Here is a 19,513-nt window from a genome sequence, read left to right as displayed (position 1 = left end):
GGCTAATTTGCATATGGCGTGCAGTTAAAGTACAATGGCCGTATATGCTGCAGCAAATACATTACGAAAATTTGCCTGGCATTAGTGTACGAAGTTGCGCCAGAGTCTATCTCATTAGCAAAGTGCCAAAATGACGTCACGCTGGCAAATTTTCGCCAGCGTTAGCCACTTCGCCCTTTAGAAAAATTCCCCTATAAACTGCAAGCTCAGCGACAACTTTAAGGGCCCTTACACATCACATTAGCTCTGTCTGGTTGTACCCACTCGGTTCAGATTTGCTTTTAGTGCTTACACAAACCATTCCATATTTACAAATACGGTATTCTGCATTTTTATGCGATAAAATACTGTAAATTTAAGGAATGCATGGAAAGATTTGTTTAGCGTGCATTGGGCGCATTCAAAAGCCTGTGTGCAATGGTCCTTAATGTTTCAATTAGAAAAATACAAAGGCAGTTAAATTAGGCATATAGCATTTCTCACCATTTCACTGTGCAAAATTAGCTGAGATGCAAAACTATGTTATAAGTAAAGGGTTTTTTTTACACTTTTTACTACTTCTCTAATGACCTACTGTGAGTGTGGATTTCCAGAGACCCTAATAATCATTCTCTTGTACTTCCTGAAGCTGAGGGTCTGGGGATGGGGCACCTGGACCACCTTATTACATTGGTGAGTTTTTCAACTGTGCCCCTTGTTTTCTGTGTAATGATATAAGGGATATTTACCATTATAAAAGAACACATACACATTAAGAAAGTCCAAAGAGTATAAATAGTCTGTAGAATTTTTACTATACAAGATTAAAATGTTGCAAACAGCCAATATATTTAAACTACTGTAATAAAATTGTAAAAAGAAAAAAAGTAAAAAGTTTGTTTTATGAAGCTATTCAGGCCTCCCCCAACATATAAAAGTTTGTAGGCTACTTGTGAATGAAAAGATCAGATGTATAAGCAGCACAGCATGTGTATAATGTATAGTTCAGAAATACAGATTGTCAAGGGGATAATCGTCAACATCGGATGTTCCTTTTAATGATAACATAAATCCAAAAGCAGGAAATCAAATGTTCTATGCCTAGAACCTATTTAAGGTCATAATATGCTTGTTTGATTTATAAACAAGTCAATTAAAAAAATCAAAAAATTCTACAAAGGGCTTGCATATAAAAATATATGAAGATAAAATCCATATTTCATCAAAGATTAAGATGGTGAGAACAGATAAAATATTTTGTTTCGAGTTAAATCTGTGCTTGAAATAGAGAAGTGAGTGGTTAATTATTTTCCTTGTCTTCTGTCCTTGGAGGATCTCCTTCTGCAGCACTGTCTCCACCTTCAGACACATTGTCACCATTGTATTTCTTTACTCTATTTTCTAACTTTGTTATTCTTTGTTTAAGTTTTAATTGAGTAGAGTTATAATCGGCCATTAGTCTGGCAAATCGAGTCTGTAAGCTATCCATTATAGTTTCCATTTTCTCCACCTTTTCCTCTATATCCTTCGGGTCTGCACCTGCCTTGGCTGCTTCTTCACCAATTAAACCATCTTTCATGAGGATCTGTCGTCCTTTTTCTTCTAAGACTGATTTAGCATCAGGATATTCAGTAAGCGCCTCCATAAGATCATCCTTAGATAAACAAAATAGGTCGGAATAGCCAATACTTCTGATGTTGGCCGTCCTTCGGTTACCTGACTTGCTTCCTTTGATGTTTAAGATGCTAATTTCACCAAAATAACTGCCATCACTGAGGACCACAAACTGAGTCACACCATCATCAGCTACTACAGCTAGTTTCCCTTCTTTTATGATGTACATCTCCCTTCCAATATCTCCTTTTCGGCAAATGTAGTCACCAGGGCTAAAGACTTGAGGCCTCAGTTTCAGTACCAGTTCTACAAGCAATCCAGCTTCGCAGTCTTGAAAGATCCTAACTTTTTTTAAAGTGTCTAAATGTACGTTTATTGCAATTTCAGCCTTTAATTTGTCTGGCAAGCTCTTTAATACCTCCTTCTCATCCATGGTTTTTTTGTTTGTCCAGAGATAGTCAAACCATTTTATGACCCTTGCCTCCAAATCCTTGGTTACCTTTCGGAACTGCATATATTGTTTTATTGAGTCAATCTTGGACTGAAATTCTGCCTTGGATGCATTCATATTAGAAATCATGGACCCAACGTTACCTACAATGGTTGCAAAAATCAGTACACCAATGAGAAAGTCAAATACAACAAAAACAAACTCAATATCCTTAACTGGCGGTGGAGTTTCCCCAATAGTGGTAAGGGTTAAGGTTGACCAATAAAGACTATAAATGTATTTTCTTGCAAGACGTCCATATTCCGGGTGGGATATATTTGGGTAAACCCATGTATCCGTTCCAAAGCCAATAGCTTTAGATATTGCAAAGTAGATGCAGGCATTCCAGTGTATAATAATGAGAATGTACAGGACCAGATTTCCAATACGAAAAAAATTTGGATAATTGGTTCTTGTCTCAGTGCGATCAAAGAATTCAAACATCCTACCAAACCTAAGCAGCCGGTTAAATCTCAGCTCCGGATAGTTAAGTCCTAATTTAACATAAGCCAGGTCTGTTGGCAGTAAAGACAACATGTCGAGCTTAAACTGCAAAGTCTTTGAGTAATTCTCTTTTAACTTCTTAGCATCTTTCACAAGTAATCCTTGTTCAAGGAAACCTGGTTGGGGAACAGAATTAACCAATAAAGATGATGAAATATATAATTTGACAAAGTAATAGAAAGTAGAGAATAACTTAGTGCTCATTTACTTTTGCAAGTGCAGTGAACAAAGTGCAATTTCGTGCACAATTGCCATGGTTTTTCCCCCCACAATGCAGCATCATTGCAGGCACAAAGGCTCACTGAATCTAATGCAATTATGCTGTGCCTGGCACAATTATGGATGTTTGCATGTTTGCTTCTTTGGAAATCGGCCCAGTTCCACCAAATAGTCTGTCTGGTGTCATTTCTGGTCAACGGAAGCAGTTGCACCTGATTTGGAATGGAAGACAGGTAGGACTGAGTGCTGCAGATTGTAACTATAGAGACATGCAAGTAAGGGGTTTTATGTGCAACTCACTGCAAGAAAAGTGCACGTAGCCCACTGCGCTTGCGCTTGTGAACGAGCCCTTTTGCCTTTACTTTCTGCCTCCTTACTCTGAACTTTCTTTATTTCAAAAAGAAAGAACATTAGTATCATTCTAATCACATTCCTGACTGTAATTTAAACTGTTAAATATGATTTGTAGGGCTATGGCTTTGCTTATATTTGCTTATATTCCTGCCATGTTCCCTACTAGCCTAGTGAATGGAAAAGATGCATTTTTTTTGATAGTTGTTATATGTAATGCAACATTTTACGGATAAAAGGGTTCTCATATGAAAATATGCTCTTATTCCAAACTACCCTTGGGCTCCACTGGTTTAATAGTACTTTGCCCAGGCAGGAGGTAACTTTTTTTAAAGGTTGGAATCCTGCCCTTCATGACAGAACCAGGTTACAGAAATGATTTGTACTTACCTGTTCTGAATCTTACTAGCGTGTCAATGATGTAAATGGCATCTGCTATGCAATCCAGAACCAGCCACAAGACAACAGACTTCCTTTGGAGCTCATCAAAACAAGCTCTACAGAGAGCAGAAATAATGTTGTTATTCTAATACTTACATCATTGTATGTGTGTTTATGGCTCTATGCAAATTTACCTGCATACTAGAAAACACCAATTGTAAAGCACTGGGACAGAGATAATTGATAGCCATCTGTAGTAGAGATTGCTTGAAGGGTCCACCACAAATATTTCTTTCTTCTTTCTGTAATAAAGATTGGAATACATTACTTAAACCATTTACAGTTTAAACGTTGATACTGGCTCCTCTTAATGAATAGCACCATTACCTGTGCACTACCTACCTGACACTTTTGCTTGCAATATGTAATATAATGTAGTTTTTTAAGGCCAAAGAATGTCACATGGGACATTATTCAGCGTCTTGTCACCTGTAGAATTTCTAGTTCAGTGCATGGGCAGTAAAATGTTGGATATTTTCCCTCCATTGACTTGAATATTTACCACCTGGACACTTTAACAAATCTCTTCTTCAGGGTGACTAATCCCGCCTGAACTGCCTTCCCCTCGGCTAGAATGTAAATCGCCGGCGGGATGGCACTCGGAGTGCTTAGTTTTCTGGAGTCACCAGAAGTTTCCTTCGTGAGGCGACTTCGGAAAATGAAGCTCTCCGAGTGCCATCCCACAGGCGAATTATATTCTAGCCGGCGGGAAAGCAGTCGCCCTGAAGAAGAGGAGATTTGTCGCCGGGCGACTAAAATCCCCGAATCTGACCGTGTGTCTCTGCCCTCAAGTGCATTTGTCAGGCAATTATTGCTCAGAAACATAACACTGAGCAAGGTAAGGTAAATCTTAACCCCAAACATAAGCATGAAATAGATAAAGCTAAAAAAAGACCCAAACCAATTAAGTTCAACCTTACAAACAAGGTCAGACAGAGCCAGTGGGGCACTGGAAAAAAACTCTGTTGGCTGGGGACCACTGACTGATCATTTTTGAATGGCAGCAAGAGTGCCGGAAAGAAGAGGGGCAGGGGTGGGGTTGTTTGTGCCAGATGGAGAGATAGACACTTAAGCTGGCCATAGATGTTGAGATTTTTAAAAGATCAGATCCTGATCGTGAGACCACGATCTTCTCAGAACGATCGTACGATCGTACGAATCTACCATCAACTAAAAAGACCAATTTACCAGGAAAACAAAGGGGAGCTGCCTGCTTGGCCCTGCAAACATAGATAGATTGCACTGGGACCGACAAAGATTTTTTGACCTGGCCGATCAATTTCCCGACAGATGTCGGCCGAAAAATCGTAAGATGTACGATCGTTCGAATACCACTAACCGCACGATAATTTCGAAGGATCGGTCGGGCCTCCCTAAAATCGGTCGTTCGGCAAGAAGAATCGTCGCGTCTATGGGGACCTTAAAGGAGGTGGCCCCAGTTTGCTTACAAAAACACTATGTTGATCCAGAGAAAGTATATTTGAGAATGCATTTTTTTTCAAGCCTTTTTCCTCAAATGTTATTTAAAATAAAGAAACTTCCAAAAAATTATAGCAACATACAATAATGAAGCAGTAGAAGCCTAATGAATCAGATGAAAGTTGAGTGTAGGGCTGGCTATAACAGGGATGACTTTGACGTAGTTGGCAAGCTTAAATATATGCACAAACAATCCCTGTATTGTATAAAGGAGAGGACATTTTTTAATAGTTTAATGCACAAAATGTACTCAAGCGATCATGTCATGATTTTTGTGTTGTAGTTTTTATTTTTAAATGACACTGTTTACATTGCAAATAATTCACTGATCAAATTTTATTCCTGAACAGACAATTTTTAATTTTAATATTGATGTGTAGGCAGCCATCTCAGGTAGTTTTGCTTGATCCGCTGCTTTGAGAAAGAGCCTGCATTTCATGATGGAACTGCTTTTAAACAGGCTATTGTTTCTCTTACTCAATGTAACTGAAGGAGTCACAGTGGGATTTCTACTATTGAGTGTTATTCTCATATCTACCAGGGAGCTGTTTTGTTGTGCCAGGGATCTGGTATCCGGTTACATTCCCATTGTTCTGCTAAAGGGCTGTGGGGGGGGGGGAGGAGGGCAGTCATATCACTCCAACTTGCAGTGTAGCAGTAAAGAGTGACTGAAGTTTATCAGAGCACAAGTCAATAACTGGGGGCACCTGGGAAACTGACAAAACGTCTAACCCTATGTCTGATTTCAAAATTTAAAAATCTGTTTGCTCTTTTGAAAAATGGATTTCAATGCAGGATTCTTCTGGAGGAGCACTATTAACTGATGCATTTTGAAAAAAACGTGGTTTTGAAGCGACAGAATGCCTTTAATATATTGATAATGTGTTGGGAGCAGAGGAGCTCTTTTTTTTGTCTGTATGGATTTTGTGGTCACAGCCTCATTGCACCCCTGCTTAATTGTTTACAATTTAATGGTGAGCAGAACTTTTGCTATAATTAGACAACTGTCCCACCATCATTATTCCCGTCCCAAGGAATCCAGGATCACTGTACCACATTCTGTAGGGGATTTGTTTTTAAATCACACTATCCAAACCACACATATTTAATAATGTTTCATTAGACACATTACCGATTTGTTCAGTACTTACTCCTCTTCCTTTTTTTTGTCATATTTTTTATCATCCTTTTTATCGTCCTTATCATCCTTCTTTTCTTCTTTCTTCTCTTCTTGTTTTGGGTCTTTGGTTTCATTCTTAGTGCTGTTAAGGGTAATGTATAGCCACAAGTGGTGATGGGGCACTTTATTTTCAGGTTGGCGGATAGGGGTACACTACAGCTACGGGGCTAGGATGCCTTTCGGTGAGTTAGAATATGTGGCCATTTTTTTCCAAGAGATCATTTGAAGTCTGTAACTTACATAATTCAGATTTCTTATGGTTATTGCTGCAGGTTAAGTTGCTGGTATATAGCTGTGTTAGCTGTATTGTTGCAGGCCCCTTTTAGGTGCCAGCTCTTTAAATGCCTGTATGAGCAGAAGCAGGAGGCAGTCGGCTTCTCTCCGGTCCCCCATCCATCTGTTCTTACATGGCAATAACAAGAGGATAGGTGGCACACACACTGTGCAAGAATAAATCATAATCAAGTTGCACTGCATAAAGTTTGAAACTAATCCCTGTCTCGGCGGAGCACAAGGTACATGCAAATGCAACAGTTGATTACACAAAACCCCTAAAGACATAATCAAAGCATTCTTTAAATACATACAGTAAATTATTGGAAGTGATTGCTTTTTGCATTCATTCATCTTTTTGTTTTGGAAATATTGTTCTTGATCTAAATCATTTCAAGATTTATCCAGAACTTTTTTCTGTTTTCTTTTAAAAACATTTCGAAGATTTCAATAAAAATACTATTGAGGTATGAAAAAACGCATTTACTAAACTAAAAATTACAATAAGGTCTTGGACACAGTTGTTGGTGCTTTCTTGTTGTCTTATGTTTCTAAAAAACAGTGACACAATTAAAACCATTTTAATTGCTAAATGCAAATGTTTTTCCCTCAAATCTGGATCAGATGTGTTAATGGCCACAATTCATTCTGTTTTCACAAGGTACAAAGGAAAGGAAGACGGGAAATTAGCTATGGGGAAAGTGTTTGGGTATACATTCTACAAGCGAGACAAAGGCTATCTAGTTTAAACTATGGTCATGAAGTCACTATGCTATTTTACATGAATGGGTAATATGCTATTTTTATAAGCAGGCATAATCTCCTATTTATAAACTGCCATGTTGCTTGCTTTGGCCAAGGCATTATCCAACATTGAGCCCTATATATTTATATACAGTAAATATGCAGCGCAGGCAACACACAGGTTATTGTGCCATCAAAGGCTATATAAATAGGATATAAGATCAACTTATATATGAGGCATATGGGATTTTACAGAATTTCATTCCTGTTATCACAGTACTTCACATACTGACTTACTCTTCTGTGTTGTTGCTGTTGTTGGCATTGAAACTGGCAAGAACCCAGTGACTGTGGCAATGTAAGAAAAAGAAATATGGTATGGCTTGAGGTCCTAGATACCCAATAATATAATAAAAACAAGAGAAGTCAAGTATACACTTTGGATATGTGCTGAACAGCTTACAATGATCTAATACTGGAGGCTCAATTAAACAAAAGCCAATCGTTTCTGCCTAACTTTGTCTATATGAGAGAAAGCATTTAAGCTATTTAGTTGTTTCATGCCCAGCTATCATCTGGAATATGCTAAAATTATAAAAATGATTTGTGAAAAGGGCCAGATATTTTGTCTGGTTCTACTTCCATTCTAAATGCAATATAAATACTCAGAGAGCTAAATACATCTGGCAATGAAGGTTAGGCGCAAACAATGAACACTCTGTTGGGCTTTGTGGCCCTTTTTTTCCCCATTACTGTAAAACAGCCCTGTACCACTGGCCAAAGAAGAATTAAATAAAATAATAAATCCCCTTAATATGGACACATTAATCTTAAACTGATTTTTATTGTATCTAAATATTTATAAACACACAAATTCTGCATAATTCATTATAAGCAAACCTTTTTTTAACGCATATCTCCTCTCCCTCAGCCTACACACACCCAAAATGCATGAAGCTGCTTCAACTCCTGCACATCATTATATTTTTGAGTTCACTTCACATTTGAATTTTAGCAGAAAGTAATTTAAGGCCCATTTTAGAATTATTCTGCATTTCCACATATTCTTTCATGTTATTTCTTATCACTGTTCTATGTTATAGTTTTTTTAGGTAGCTATTATATATTATGTGTGAATTGCAGGTATGAGGTGCTTCTTGCAAATTACCAAGTTCCATAGGCATCCCCACAAACCTGGAGGTGGTCCCTACATAATGCATGCCTCTATATATTACATATATTTGCATCTAGGGGATTTTAAAGTTATCAGTTTGTTCACTTTAGCAGTACCAATGTATCAAACACAGTCCAGCTAATGATATATCTACATCTATAATTTCTCCCCCCAATGACAGTTGCAGGGGTCAGCGACTATGGCATTACATTTTATATATGAATTAAGTATCTAAACAGAGCTAGGATAATATTAAGGCAATAGTAACCTTAACCTACCAGAGACCACCTCAAAGTAGAAATTAGATAAACTGTGAAAATCTGTGTCCAGCACTACTGCCCAAATTAGATGAAATGTGTGGCTAATAAACAATTTGCATACCTATTTACTCTTTCCAATCTCTCTTGGTTTTCCTGGAGTGACTGGATGTTGCTTTCTCTGCTGGACACTTCTTTGAGATCAGGCCCTCGAAACCGTTCCAGAAAGGAATCTGGGCGTTGGTCTTCCCGTATAAGGTGCCTCGTAGCCCAGTTCCTCAGTGTAATGAGAAGTCTTGATAACCTGAAGACCAAAAGACACAGCACTATGTCTACTAAATCTAAAATCTCCAAGTGCGTAAGATATTGGGTTCTATACTTAACAGTTTGGTATTACCCTTTCTCTGTCATTACAACCATGATTTGTATATATATATGTATGTATGTATGTATGTATGTATGTATGTATGTTTGTATTTTATATATCCAGAACCACAGTTGTACCCATTGCTTTACAAGGTGTAAACACAAACAGGGGTATAGTTATAATATGCAGTGAAAACAAATACATTTATGCTTAAAGAGGATGTAAAGGCAAAAAAATAAAATCCAATTTTTACTTTCTTTAATGAAACAGAAATCTATCTCCAATATACTTCAATTAAAAATGTGTACCATTTTTATAAGAAACGTGATTGTATGCAGTGAAATTCTCTCTTCGTTGTCCCTAACTGCTCTGCAGGGAAACAATCATGCTTTCAAACGGCATGGGGAGCCCCCCACCTTAATTCCCTGACCTCGAGCAGCTTTGTTTGTTTCCCTATATAGCAGCCGGCGAGATTCGTATCCTCAGACCAAGTGCAGTCTGCATATTCTGATTATTAATCAGTCTTGTTGTATTGACTTATGGCAGATATTATTTGACTTGTGCTGTTTTGATAATTTATGATGATTCCTAAGCTTAACCTCCCAACTGAAGCCCAGACCACACTGATCATGTGCATGGTCTTAGTCTTGCAAAGATGTTTAACATAGTTACAAGATAACAGCCCCCTGTAGCCAAATTTGAAAGCATACATAATTTTTTTAATTAGGCTTCTGGTGCAGTAAGTTCATGTTTATATTTAGTATACAAAATACAGCATTTCTAGCATTATTCTATTTTAGACTTTACTTCCCCTTTAAGTGCTAGGTGTTTGAGTACAAAGTTTGACTGAGATCCCTGCCCCAAAGAGGAAGAGGAGACAGAAACAAAAAGTGTTGATGAACAAGTGCATAGGTCAAGGGGTTATTGCCAGTAAAGTGCTTCATCGGTCTAGACTAAAGGATGATTTATAGGTGCTTTGAATAAAGTATAGTGCAGGAGCTTTCCAGCTTCAAGGAGGTAGAGCTTTCTAGAGGCAGGTGCAATCAGCAAAAAAGAAAGGTTTCATGAGCAACTTTTATCAGCTGTTTTGGTGAACCATATGGTTAAGCGATTCCTGAGCTGAGCACAATAGGAGTGCATTGAGAGTTGATGTAAACATGCTAGGAAAATTGCACCAAAGAGTTTGTACACAACCCTGTGAAATCATTTTAATGTTGTGATTCACATTTAAATTAACCTTTAAAATTATGCAGACATTCATATTCTAAGAATATTTGCATTTAGTTTTAATTTTTTTTTATAATTTTATGTTTTTTGAATTATTTAGTTTTTTACCCTAGCAACCAGGCAGTGGTTTGAATGAGAGCCTGGAATATGAATAGGAGAGGGGCCACACAGAAAGAAGAGGTAATGAAAAATAGCAATAACAATAAATTGTAGCCTTACTGAACAATAGTTATTTTGGCTGCCGGGGTCAGCGACCTCTATCAGACAGCTGGGAATAACAAATAAATAAAAAATGATGACAAATCTTTATATATATATATATATATATATATATATATATATATATATATATACGTTGCTTAGAACAGGCCATTCTATAACATACTAAAAGTTAACTTAAAGGAGAACTAAATCCTAAAATTAATGTGGCTAAAAATGTCATATTTTATATGATGAACTTGCACCAGCCTTAAGTTTCAGCTTGTCAATAGCAGCAATGATCCAGGACTTAAAACTTGTCACAGGGGGGTCACCATCTTGGAAAGTGCCTGCGACACTCACATGCTCAGTGGGCTCTGAGCAGCTGTTGAGAAGCTAAGCTTATGAGGCCTATGTAAGTCCAATCAAGAGGATCACAGTAGCATTCTGCCCCAATGTGACATGCTGTTTGCAGATGGCTGACTGTAGAGTGTAAGACTGTTAGTGAATTCAACACACAGGGGCCTTATATAAAACCCAGAGTTATGTCATACTGTATGTGTTACGTGAGAGCTTTTTTGTGCTTTACGTAATTTGGATCTTCATACCTTAAGTCTACTAGAAAATCATGTGAATATTAAATAAATCCAATAGGCTGGTTTTTCCTCCATTAAGGATTAATGATAACTCAATTTGGATCAAGTACAAGATACTGTTTAAAAATCTGGATTATTTGGATAAAATAAAGTCTATGGGAGTCGGCCTTTCCATAATTCTTAATAACGGGTTTCCAGAAAACAGATCCCATACCCTTATAACTTTGTATATAACAGCTAAAGGGGCTCATTTACACACAATAAGTACATTTGCACAAGGGCATTAGTAATTATCTGAAGGTATATCAATATGTTAGTAAATGAGCTGCAGACAGTGGCTTTTAGTCTATTAGGAAGCATAGCACAGTTTTGTGGTTATAAGGTATAGGTATGTAACCTCAGGCTGAACATGACAGCTTGTATAAAATGTAAAGCAAACATTACCTAGCCATTCCTCCCCTTCCAGTGAAAGAGCTCCTGCGAGACTCTGCTGGGCCCTTAGGCTCCAAGGCAATCACACGCTGGAGCTCTGATGAAGAGCCTTCACATAAGGAATGGTTCCTGCAACACAACACAATCACATTTATTAGCAAGTCTCCGCCTGGTGAAAGAAGCAGTTATCTGATATATACAAACGCAAGACAGAATCTGTCTGCTATTTCTCATTTGATTTGTCTGAATAATAAATAGGGAGGTGCAGATTAGTGTGTGGCAAAGTAACTATATATGCTGTCTGTTGCAATCATTCATGGATGGCCATTATAGTATTAGCTGCCATTTTGTCATATTTGTAATGAAAAGCCAATGATGGCTGCATGTATATTTTATATTCATATTATTATTATACAATACATTGCAAAAGTCCTATTTTATCTTCTCTATGTTATCCTTTGTCTGCTCAGTAGAGATGTCGCGAACTGTTCGCCGGCGAACTTGTTCGCGCGAACATCGGGTGTTCGCGCTCGCCGGAAGTTCGCGAACGTCGCGCGACGTTCGCCATTTTGGGTTCGCCATTGTTGGCGCTTTTTTTTGCCCTCTCACCCCAGACCAGCAGGTACATGGCAGCCAATCAGGAAGCTCTCCCCTGGACCACTCCCCTTCCCTATAAAAACCGAAGCCCTGCAGCGTTTTTTCACTCTGCCTGTGTGTGCTGAAGAGATAGTGTAGGGAGAGAGCTGCTGCCTGTTAGTGATTTCAGGGACAGTTGAAAGTTTGCTGGCTAGTAATCGTTTTGATACTGCTCTGTTATTGGAGGGACAGAAGTCTGCAGGGGTTTGAGGGACATTTAAGCTTAGGTAGCTTTGCTGGCTAGTAATCTACCTTCTACTGCAGTGCTCTGTATGTAGCTGCAGTGGGCAGCTGTCCTGCTTCTGATCTCATCTGCTGACTGCTGCAATAACAGTAGTCCTTGTAAGGACTGCTTTTATTTATTTTTTGTTGTTTTACTACTACTACTACTACTACTACTATAAGAGCCCAGTGCTATTAGTCTAGCAGTGTTGGGGAGTGGGACTGGTGTGCTAATCTGCTGCTCCTAGTAGTTCAGCAGCACCAACTTTTATTTTATTTTTTTTAATATTCATTTTTTTTTTATTTTACTTTTTTTTATTTTACTACCGCTGTAGTAGTGTATAAGTTGACCTTTTAGGCATTATTTGCCCTGTAGGCATTATTTGCACACTGTTTTCTTCAACCCGCCATCTAGCTGTGTGACCTTGTTCACATTCTGTCTAAATATCCATAATATTACCGTCTCCAGAAAAAACACCGGAGTGACTTTTTTCAAGCAGCATTCATATATTTTACGTAATCCGTATCCACCGCTGTAGTAGTGTATACGTTGACCTTGTAGGCATTATTTGCACAGTGTTTTCTTCAACCCGCCATCTAGCTGTGTGAGCTTGTTCACATTTTGTCTAAATATTGATAATATTATCGTCTCTAGAAAAACCACTTGAGTTACTTTTTTTCAAGCAGCATTCATATATTTTACGTAATCCGTATCCACCGCTGTAGTAGTGTATACGTTGACCTTGTAGGCATTATTTGCACACTGTTTTCTTCAACCCGCCATCTAGCTGTGTGACCTTGTTCACATTCTGTCTAAATATCCATAATATTACCGTCTCCAGAAAAAACACCGGAGTGACTTTTTTCAAGCAGCCATAATATATTTTACGTAATCCGTATCCACCGCTGTAGTAGTGTATACGTTGACCTTGTAGGCATTATTTGCACACTGTTTTCTTCAACCCGCCATCTAGCTGTGTGACCTTGTTCACATTCTGTCTAAATATCCATAATATTACCGTCTCCAGAAAAAACACCGGAGTGACTTTTTTCAAGCAGCCATAATATATTTTACGTAATCCGTATCCACCGCTGTAGTAGTGTATACGTTGACCTTGTAGGCATTATTTGCACACTGTTTTCTTCAACCCGCCATCTAGCTGTGTGACCTTGTTCACATTCTGTCTAAATATCCATAATATTACCGTCTCCAGAAAAAACACCGGAGTGACTTTTTTCAAGCAGCATTCATATATTTTACGTAATCCGTATCCACCGCTGTAGTAGTGTATACGTTGACCTTGTAGGCATTATTTGCACAGTGTTTTCTTCAACCCGCCATCTAGCTGTGTGAGCTTGTTCACATTTTGTCTAAATATTGATAATATTATCGTCTCTAGAAAAACCACTTGAGTTACTTTTTTTCAAGCAGCATTCATATATTTTACGTAATCCGTATCCACCGCTGTAGTAGTGTATACGTTGACCTTGTAGGCATTATTTGCACACTGTTTTCTTCAACCCGCCATCTAGCTGTGTGACCTTGTTCACATTCTGTCTAAATATCCATAATATTACCGTCTCCAGAAAAAACACCGGAGTGACTTTTTTCAAGCAGCCATAATATATTTTACGTAATCCGTATCCACCGCTGTAGTAGTGTATACGTTGACCTTGTAGGCATTATTTGCACACTGTTTTCTTCAACCCGCCATCTAGCTGTGTGACCTTGTTCACATTCTGTCTAAATATCCATAATATTACCGTCTCCAGAAAAAACACCGGAGTGACTTTTTTCAAGCAGCCATAATATATTTTACGTAATCCGTATCCACCGCTGTAGTAGTGTATACGTTGACCTTGTAGGCATTATTTGCACACTGTTTTCTTCAACCCGCCATCTAGCTGTGTGAGCTTGTTCACATTTTGTCTAAATATTGATAATATTATCGTCTCTAGAAAAACCACTTGAGTTACTTTTTTTCAAGCAGCATTCATATATTTTACGTAATCCGTATCCACCTCTGTAGTAGTGTATACGTTGACCTTGTAGGCATTATTTGCACACTGTTTTCTTCAACCCGCCATCTAGCTGTGTGTATTATCGTTTCCAGAAAAACCAACTGAGTTTTTGTTGTTGTTGTTGTTTTTTTAAAAATAATGCCAGGCAAAGGCAGGCCGCCACGCAGAGGCCGTGCTAGGGGCCGTGCTGCTATGCAATCCTGTGGCCCTAGCAAATTGCCCAGTTTTAAAAAGCCAATGACCCTGAACTCCCAAAATGCTGAAGAGGTAGTTGACTGGCTTACACAGCACACCCCATCCTCTACCGTTTCTAACTTTACCACAACATCCTCCTCATCCTCCACTGCTATGGCCACCCCACGTAACACTTCCTCCACCACCGGTGCCCCTTCTTCACTGGGGTCAGAGGAGTTATTTTCCCATGAGTTTCTTGAACTGAGTAATGCGCAACCATTATTGCCAGAAGAAGATGAAGGAGATGAGGACCTTACACCAGATTTAATTCTGGCAGAGAACACGATAGAGATGGACATAATGAGTGATGAGGAGGAGGTCCCCGCTGCTGCTTCCTTCTGTGATGTGTCAGAAGAAATTGATGCATCTGAGGAGAATGATGATGAGGAGATTGATGTTTTGTGGGTGCCTAGTAGAAGAGAGCAAGAGGAGGGTAGTTCAGATGGAGAGACGGAGAGTCAGAGAGGCAGTAGGAGAATAAGACTTAGAAGAAGCAGGGAGGACAGCCCGCAGGGATCAGTAGGGCAACAACATGTATCGGCACCTGTGTTCAGCCGGCCAACGCACCCGCCATTGCCGCCAATGCCGCCAACTTCTACTGTTACCGCCAGATCGCACACTTCCAAAAAGTCAGCAGTGTGGGATTTTTTTAATGTGTGTGCCTCTGACAAAAGCATTGTAATTTGCAATGAGTGCAGTCAGAAACTGAGCCTTGGTAAGCCCAACAGCCACATAGGTACAACTTCTATGCGAAGGCACATGAGCGGCAAGCACAAAGCACTTTGGGAGCAACACCTCAAAGGCAAACTAAAAGCCACACTCCTTCTGGTCCAGCATCTTACTGCTCTACCTCTGCTCTCCTTGACCCGTCTGAACCACCCTCCACTCCGCCTTCCACCTTGACCACCTGTTCCCATTCCCAGTCATCTGCCACCAGCCAAGTTTCTGTGAAGGCCATGTTTGAGCGTAAGAAGCCAATGTCTGACTGTCACCCCCTTGCCCGGCGTCTGACAGCTGGCTTGTCTGCACTCTTAGCCCGCCAGCTTTTACCATACCAGCTGGTGGACTCTGAGGCCTTCCGCAAATTTGTAGCAATTGGGACACCGCAGTGGAAGGTACCCAGCCGCAATTTTTTTTCTAAAAAGGGAATACCACACCTGTACCAACATGTGCAGAGCCAAGTTACCGCATCTCTGTCACTTAGTGTTGGGCCAAAGGTCCATATGACTACTGACGCATGGTCCTCCAAGCATGGTCAGGGCAGGTATGTCACCTACACTGCCCACTGGGTGAACTTGGTAATGGCTGGGAAGCAGGGAATGGGTAGCTCAACAACAACAGTGGAGTTGGTGTCACCGCCACGGATTGCACGCGGTTCTGCCACCACCTCTACTCCTCCATCGCTCTCTACCTCGTCTTCTTCTTCTTCTTACTCTGCTGCTGGGTCCTCCTTCTCCTCCTCCACACCTGTGCACCCCCAGCTCCCCCTAGGCTATTCGACGTGCCAGGTACGCCGTTGTCACGCTGTCTTGGGGATGACGTGCCTGGAAAGCAAAAACCATACCGGATCTGTACTCCTGTCATCTCTGCAGTCACAGGCCGATCGGTGGCTGACCCCACACCAACTGCAGATCGGAAAAGTGGTGTGTGACAATGGAAGCAATCTGTTGGCAGCGTTGAGACTAGGCAATTTAACAAATGTGCCCTGCATGGCACATGTGTTAAATTTAATAGTCCAACGTTTTGTCTCCAAGTACCCAGGATTCCAGGACGTTCTCACCCAGTCCAGAAAGGTGTCGGCCCATTTCAGACGTTCCTACACAGCCATGGCACGCCTTGCTGACATTCAGCAGCGCTACAACATGCCAGTCAGGCGTTTGATTTCTGACAGCCAGACTCGCTGGAATTCAACGCTCCTTATGTTGGAACGTCTGCTGCAACAACAAAGGGCCGTCAACGAGTACCTTTTTGAACTGGGTGGTAGGACTGGATCTGCACAGCTGGGGATTTTTTTCCCCCGTTACTGGGTGCTTATGCGCGATGCCTGCAGGCTCATGCGACCTTTTGAAGAGGTGACAAATATGGTCAGTCGCACCGAAGGCACCATCAGCGACCTATTACCCTTCGCTTTCTTCCTGGAGCGTGCCGTGCGACGAGTGACAGATGAGGCTGTAGACCAGCGTGACGAGGAGCTGGAAGCGCACGATTTCTGGTCGGAATCACCAGAACGAACCCAGGCACCTGCTGCAACGCAGGGAGAGGTGCCAGAAGTGGAGTCAGAGGAGGAAGGTGGCTTTGTGGAGGAGGAGGAGGAGGACCAACAGGAGCAGGCTTCCCAGGGGGCTAGTGGTGACCTTTTGGGGACCCCTGGTCTTGTACGTGGCTGGGGGGAGGAGACCGTGGATGATGCAGTCCTTGATAATGAGGAAGCGGAGATGGATAGCTCTGCATCCAACCTTGTGAGAATGGGGTCTTTCATGCTGTCATGCCTGTTGAAGGACCCCCGTATCAAGAGGCTTAAGGAGAAGGACCTGTACTGGGTCGCAACGCTACTAGACCCTCGGTACAAGCATAAAGTGTCAGAAATGTTACCAACATACCACAAGTCCGAAAAGATGCGGCATTTACAAACCAGCCTGCAAAACATGTTGTACAATGCTTTTAAGGGTGATGTCACTTCAGGAACTCATCAACATTCCAGGGGCAGAGGTGCCAGTAATCCTGCCACGAGCACACCTGCAAGGACAAAGCCCTTTGGCCAGTCTGTAACGTCAGACATGCAAATGTTTTTCTGTCCAAGGCAGCGCCACAACCCTTCTGGATCCACCCTCAAAGAACGCCTCGACCGGCAGGTAGCGGACTACCTGGCATTAACTGCAGATATCGACACTCTGAGGAGCGATGAACCCCTGGACTACTGGGTGCGCAGGCTTGATCTGTGGCCAGAGCTGTCACAATTTGCCATGAACCTCTTGTCTTGCCCAGCCTCAAGTGTGCTCTCAGAAAGGACCTTCAGTGCAGCAGGAGGGATTGTAACTGAGAAGAGAACTCGCCTAGGTCACAAAAGTGTCGATTACCTGACCTTTATTAAAATGAATGAGGGGTGGATCTCGGAGGGTTACTGCACGCCGGAAGACTTGTTCTGACTTCTATGCAGCTGTCCTTCTCTTCAAGCCTCATGACTCCACACACAGCTGTCCTTTAGCGTCCTCCTCCTCCCTCCGCCACCGTTACAAACTAGGGTGCAAACCCTACTGGTTTAATTTTTTCTGGCCTCTGTGCTTCAGTGGCTGCAACCAAAAAAACTGGGCAAACAATGTCTACAAGGTCAACGTATGGCAAAAAATGACTATTTTCAGCATTTATATGGCATATTTTTTCTGGCAACTGTGCTTCAGTGGCTGCGTCCAAAAAAATGCATATTTTCTGCATTTATATGGCATAATTTTTCTGGCCTCTGTGCTTCAGTGGCTGCAACCAAAAAAATGCATATTTTCAGCATTTATATGGCATAATTTTTCTGGCAACTGTGCTTCAGTGGCTGCGACCAAAAAAATGCATATTTTCAGCATTTATATGGCATAATTTTTCTGGCCTCTGTGCTTCAGTGGCTGCAACCAAAAAATTTATATTTTCAGCATTTATATGGCATAATTTTTCTGGCCTCTGTGCTTCAGTGGCTGCAACCAAAAAAATGCATATTTTCAGCATTTATATGGCATAATTTTTCTGGCAACTGTGCTTCAGTGGCTGCGACCAAAAAAAATGACTATTTTCAGCATTTATATGGCATATTTTTTCTGGCCTCTGTGCTTCAGTGGCTGCGGCCAAAAAAACTGGGCAAACAATGCCTACAAGGTCAACGACGTTGACCTTGTAGGCATGGTTTGCCCAGTTTTTTTGGCCGCAGCCACTGAAGCACAGAGGCCAGAAAAAATATGCCATATAAATGCTGAAAATAGTCATTTTTTGCCATACGTTGACTCAACGTATATGGCAAAAAATTACTATTTTCAGCATTTATATGGCATATTTTTTCTGGCAACTGTGCTTCAGTGGCTGCGACCAAAAAAACTGGGCAAACAATGCCTACAAGGTCAACGTATGGCAAAAAATGACTATTTTCAGCATTTATATGGCATATTTTTTCTGGCAACTGTGCTTCAGTGGCTGCAACCAAAAAAACTGGGCAAACAATGTCTACAAGGTCAACGTATGGCGAAAAATTACTATTTTCAGCATTTATATGGCATATTTTTTATGGCAACTGTGCTTCAGTGGCTGCGTCCAAAAAAACTGGGCAAACAATGCCTACAAGGTCAACGTATGGCAGTTGTTTAAAGAGAACAGTAGATTACTAGCCAGCAAAGCTACCTAAGCTAAAATGTCCCTCAAATCCCTGCAGACTTCTGTCCCTCCAATACAGAGCAGTATCAAGCAGATTACTAGCCAGCAAACTTACTATCATCTGTCCCTGAAATCACTAACAGCTCTCCCCCTACACTATCTCTTCCAAGCACACACAGGCAGATTTTTCAGATACATTTTTGCCCTTGATCCCCCTCTGGCATGCCACTGTCCAGGTCGTTGCACCCTTTAAACAACTTTAAAATCATTTTTCTGGCCAGAAATGTCTTTTCTAGATGTTAAAGTTCGCCTTCCCATTGAAGTCTATGGGGTTCGCGAACCGTTCGCGAACCGCTCGCATTTTTGCGCAAGTTCGCGAATATGTTCGCGAACTTTTTTTCCGACGTTCGCTACATCCCTACTGCTCAGATAACTATAGCTGTGGATGGGGGAAAGGTTGGTGAATATTTTTAATTGTATTGTGAAACCTGATTGTAAAACTGCTGTGTGTAGTTCTTTGTGGCCCC

General features: G+C 40.7%; 1 protein-coding gene across 3 annotated transcripts in view; it reads right to left on the bottom strand.

The window, feature by feature from the left end:
* Positions 1–775: 775 nt before the first annotated feature.
* cnga3.L (cyclic nucleotide gated channel alpha 3 L homeolog) overlaps positions 776–19,513 on the bottom strand; it is a 37,243-nt gene continuing 18,505 nt past the window's right edge. Inside the window, exons 3-9 of one of the 3 annotated variants that reach the window (XM_041582378.1) lie at positions 11,538–11,654; positions 8,830–9,009; positions 7,572–7,622; positions 6,229–6,339; positions 3,733–3,840; positions 3,548–3,654; positions 776–2,703 (exon numbers count right to left, since the gene is read on the bottom strand). In XM_041582378.1, the coding sequence (XP_041438312.1) occupies positions 1,280–2,703; positions 3,548–3,654; positions 3,733–3,840; positions 6,229–6,339; positions 7,572–7,622; positions 8,830–9,009; positions 11,538–11,654 (2,098 nt within the window). In that variant the 3' untranslated portion in view covers positions 776–1,279. The remainder of the gene's footprint in view (positions 2,704–3,547; positions 3,655–3,732; positions 3,841–6,228; positions 6,340–7,571; positions 7,623–8,829; positions 9,010–11,537; positions 11,655–19,513) is intronic. The other 2 variants (XM_041582377.1, XM_018247116.2) reach the window with 2 other exon arrangements.

The sequence above is a fragment of the Xenopus laevis genome, chromosome 2L (genome assembly GCF_017654675.1).
Source record: "Xenopus laevis strain J_2021 chromosome 2L, Xenopus_laevis_v10.1, whole genome shotgun sequence".
NCBI classification, from domain to species: domain Eukaryota; kingdom Metazoa; phylum Chordata; class Amphibia; order Anura; family Pipidae; genus Xenopus; species Xenopus laevis.
Note: the sequence above shows the minus strand (reverse complement) of the source record. Positions and strands in the feature narration are given on the sequence as shown.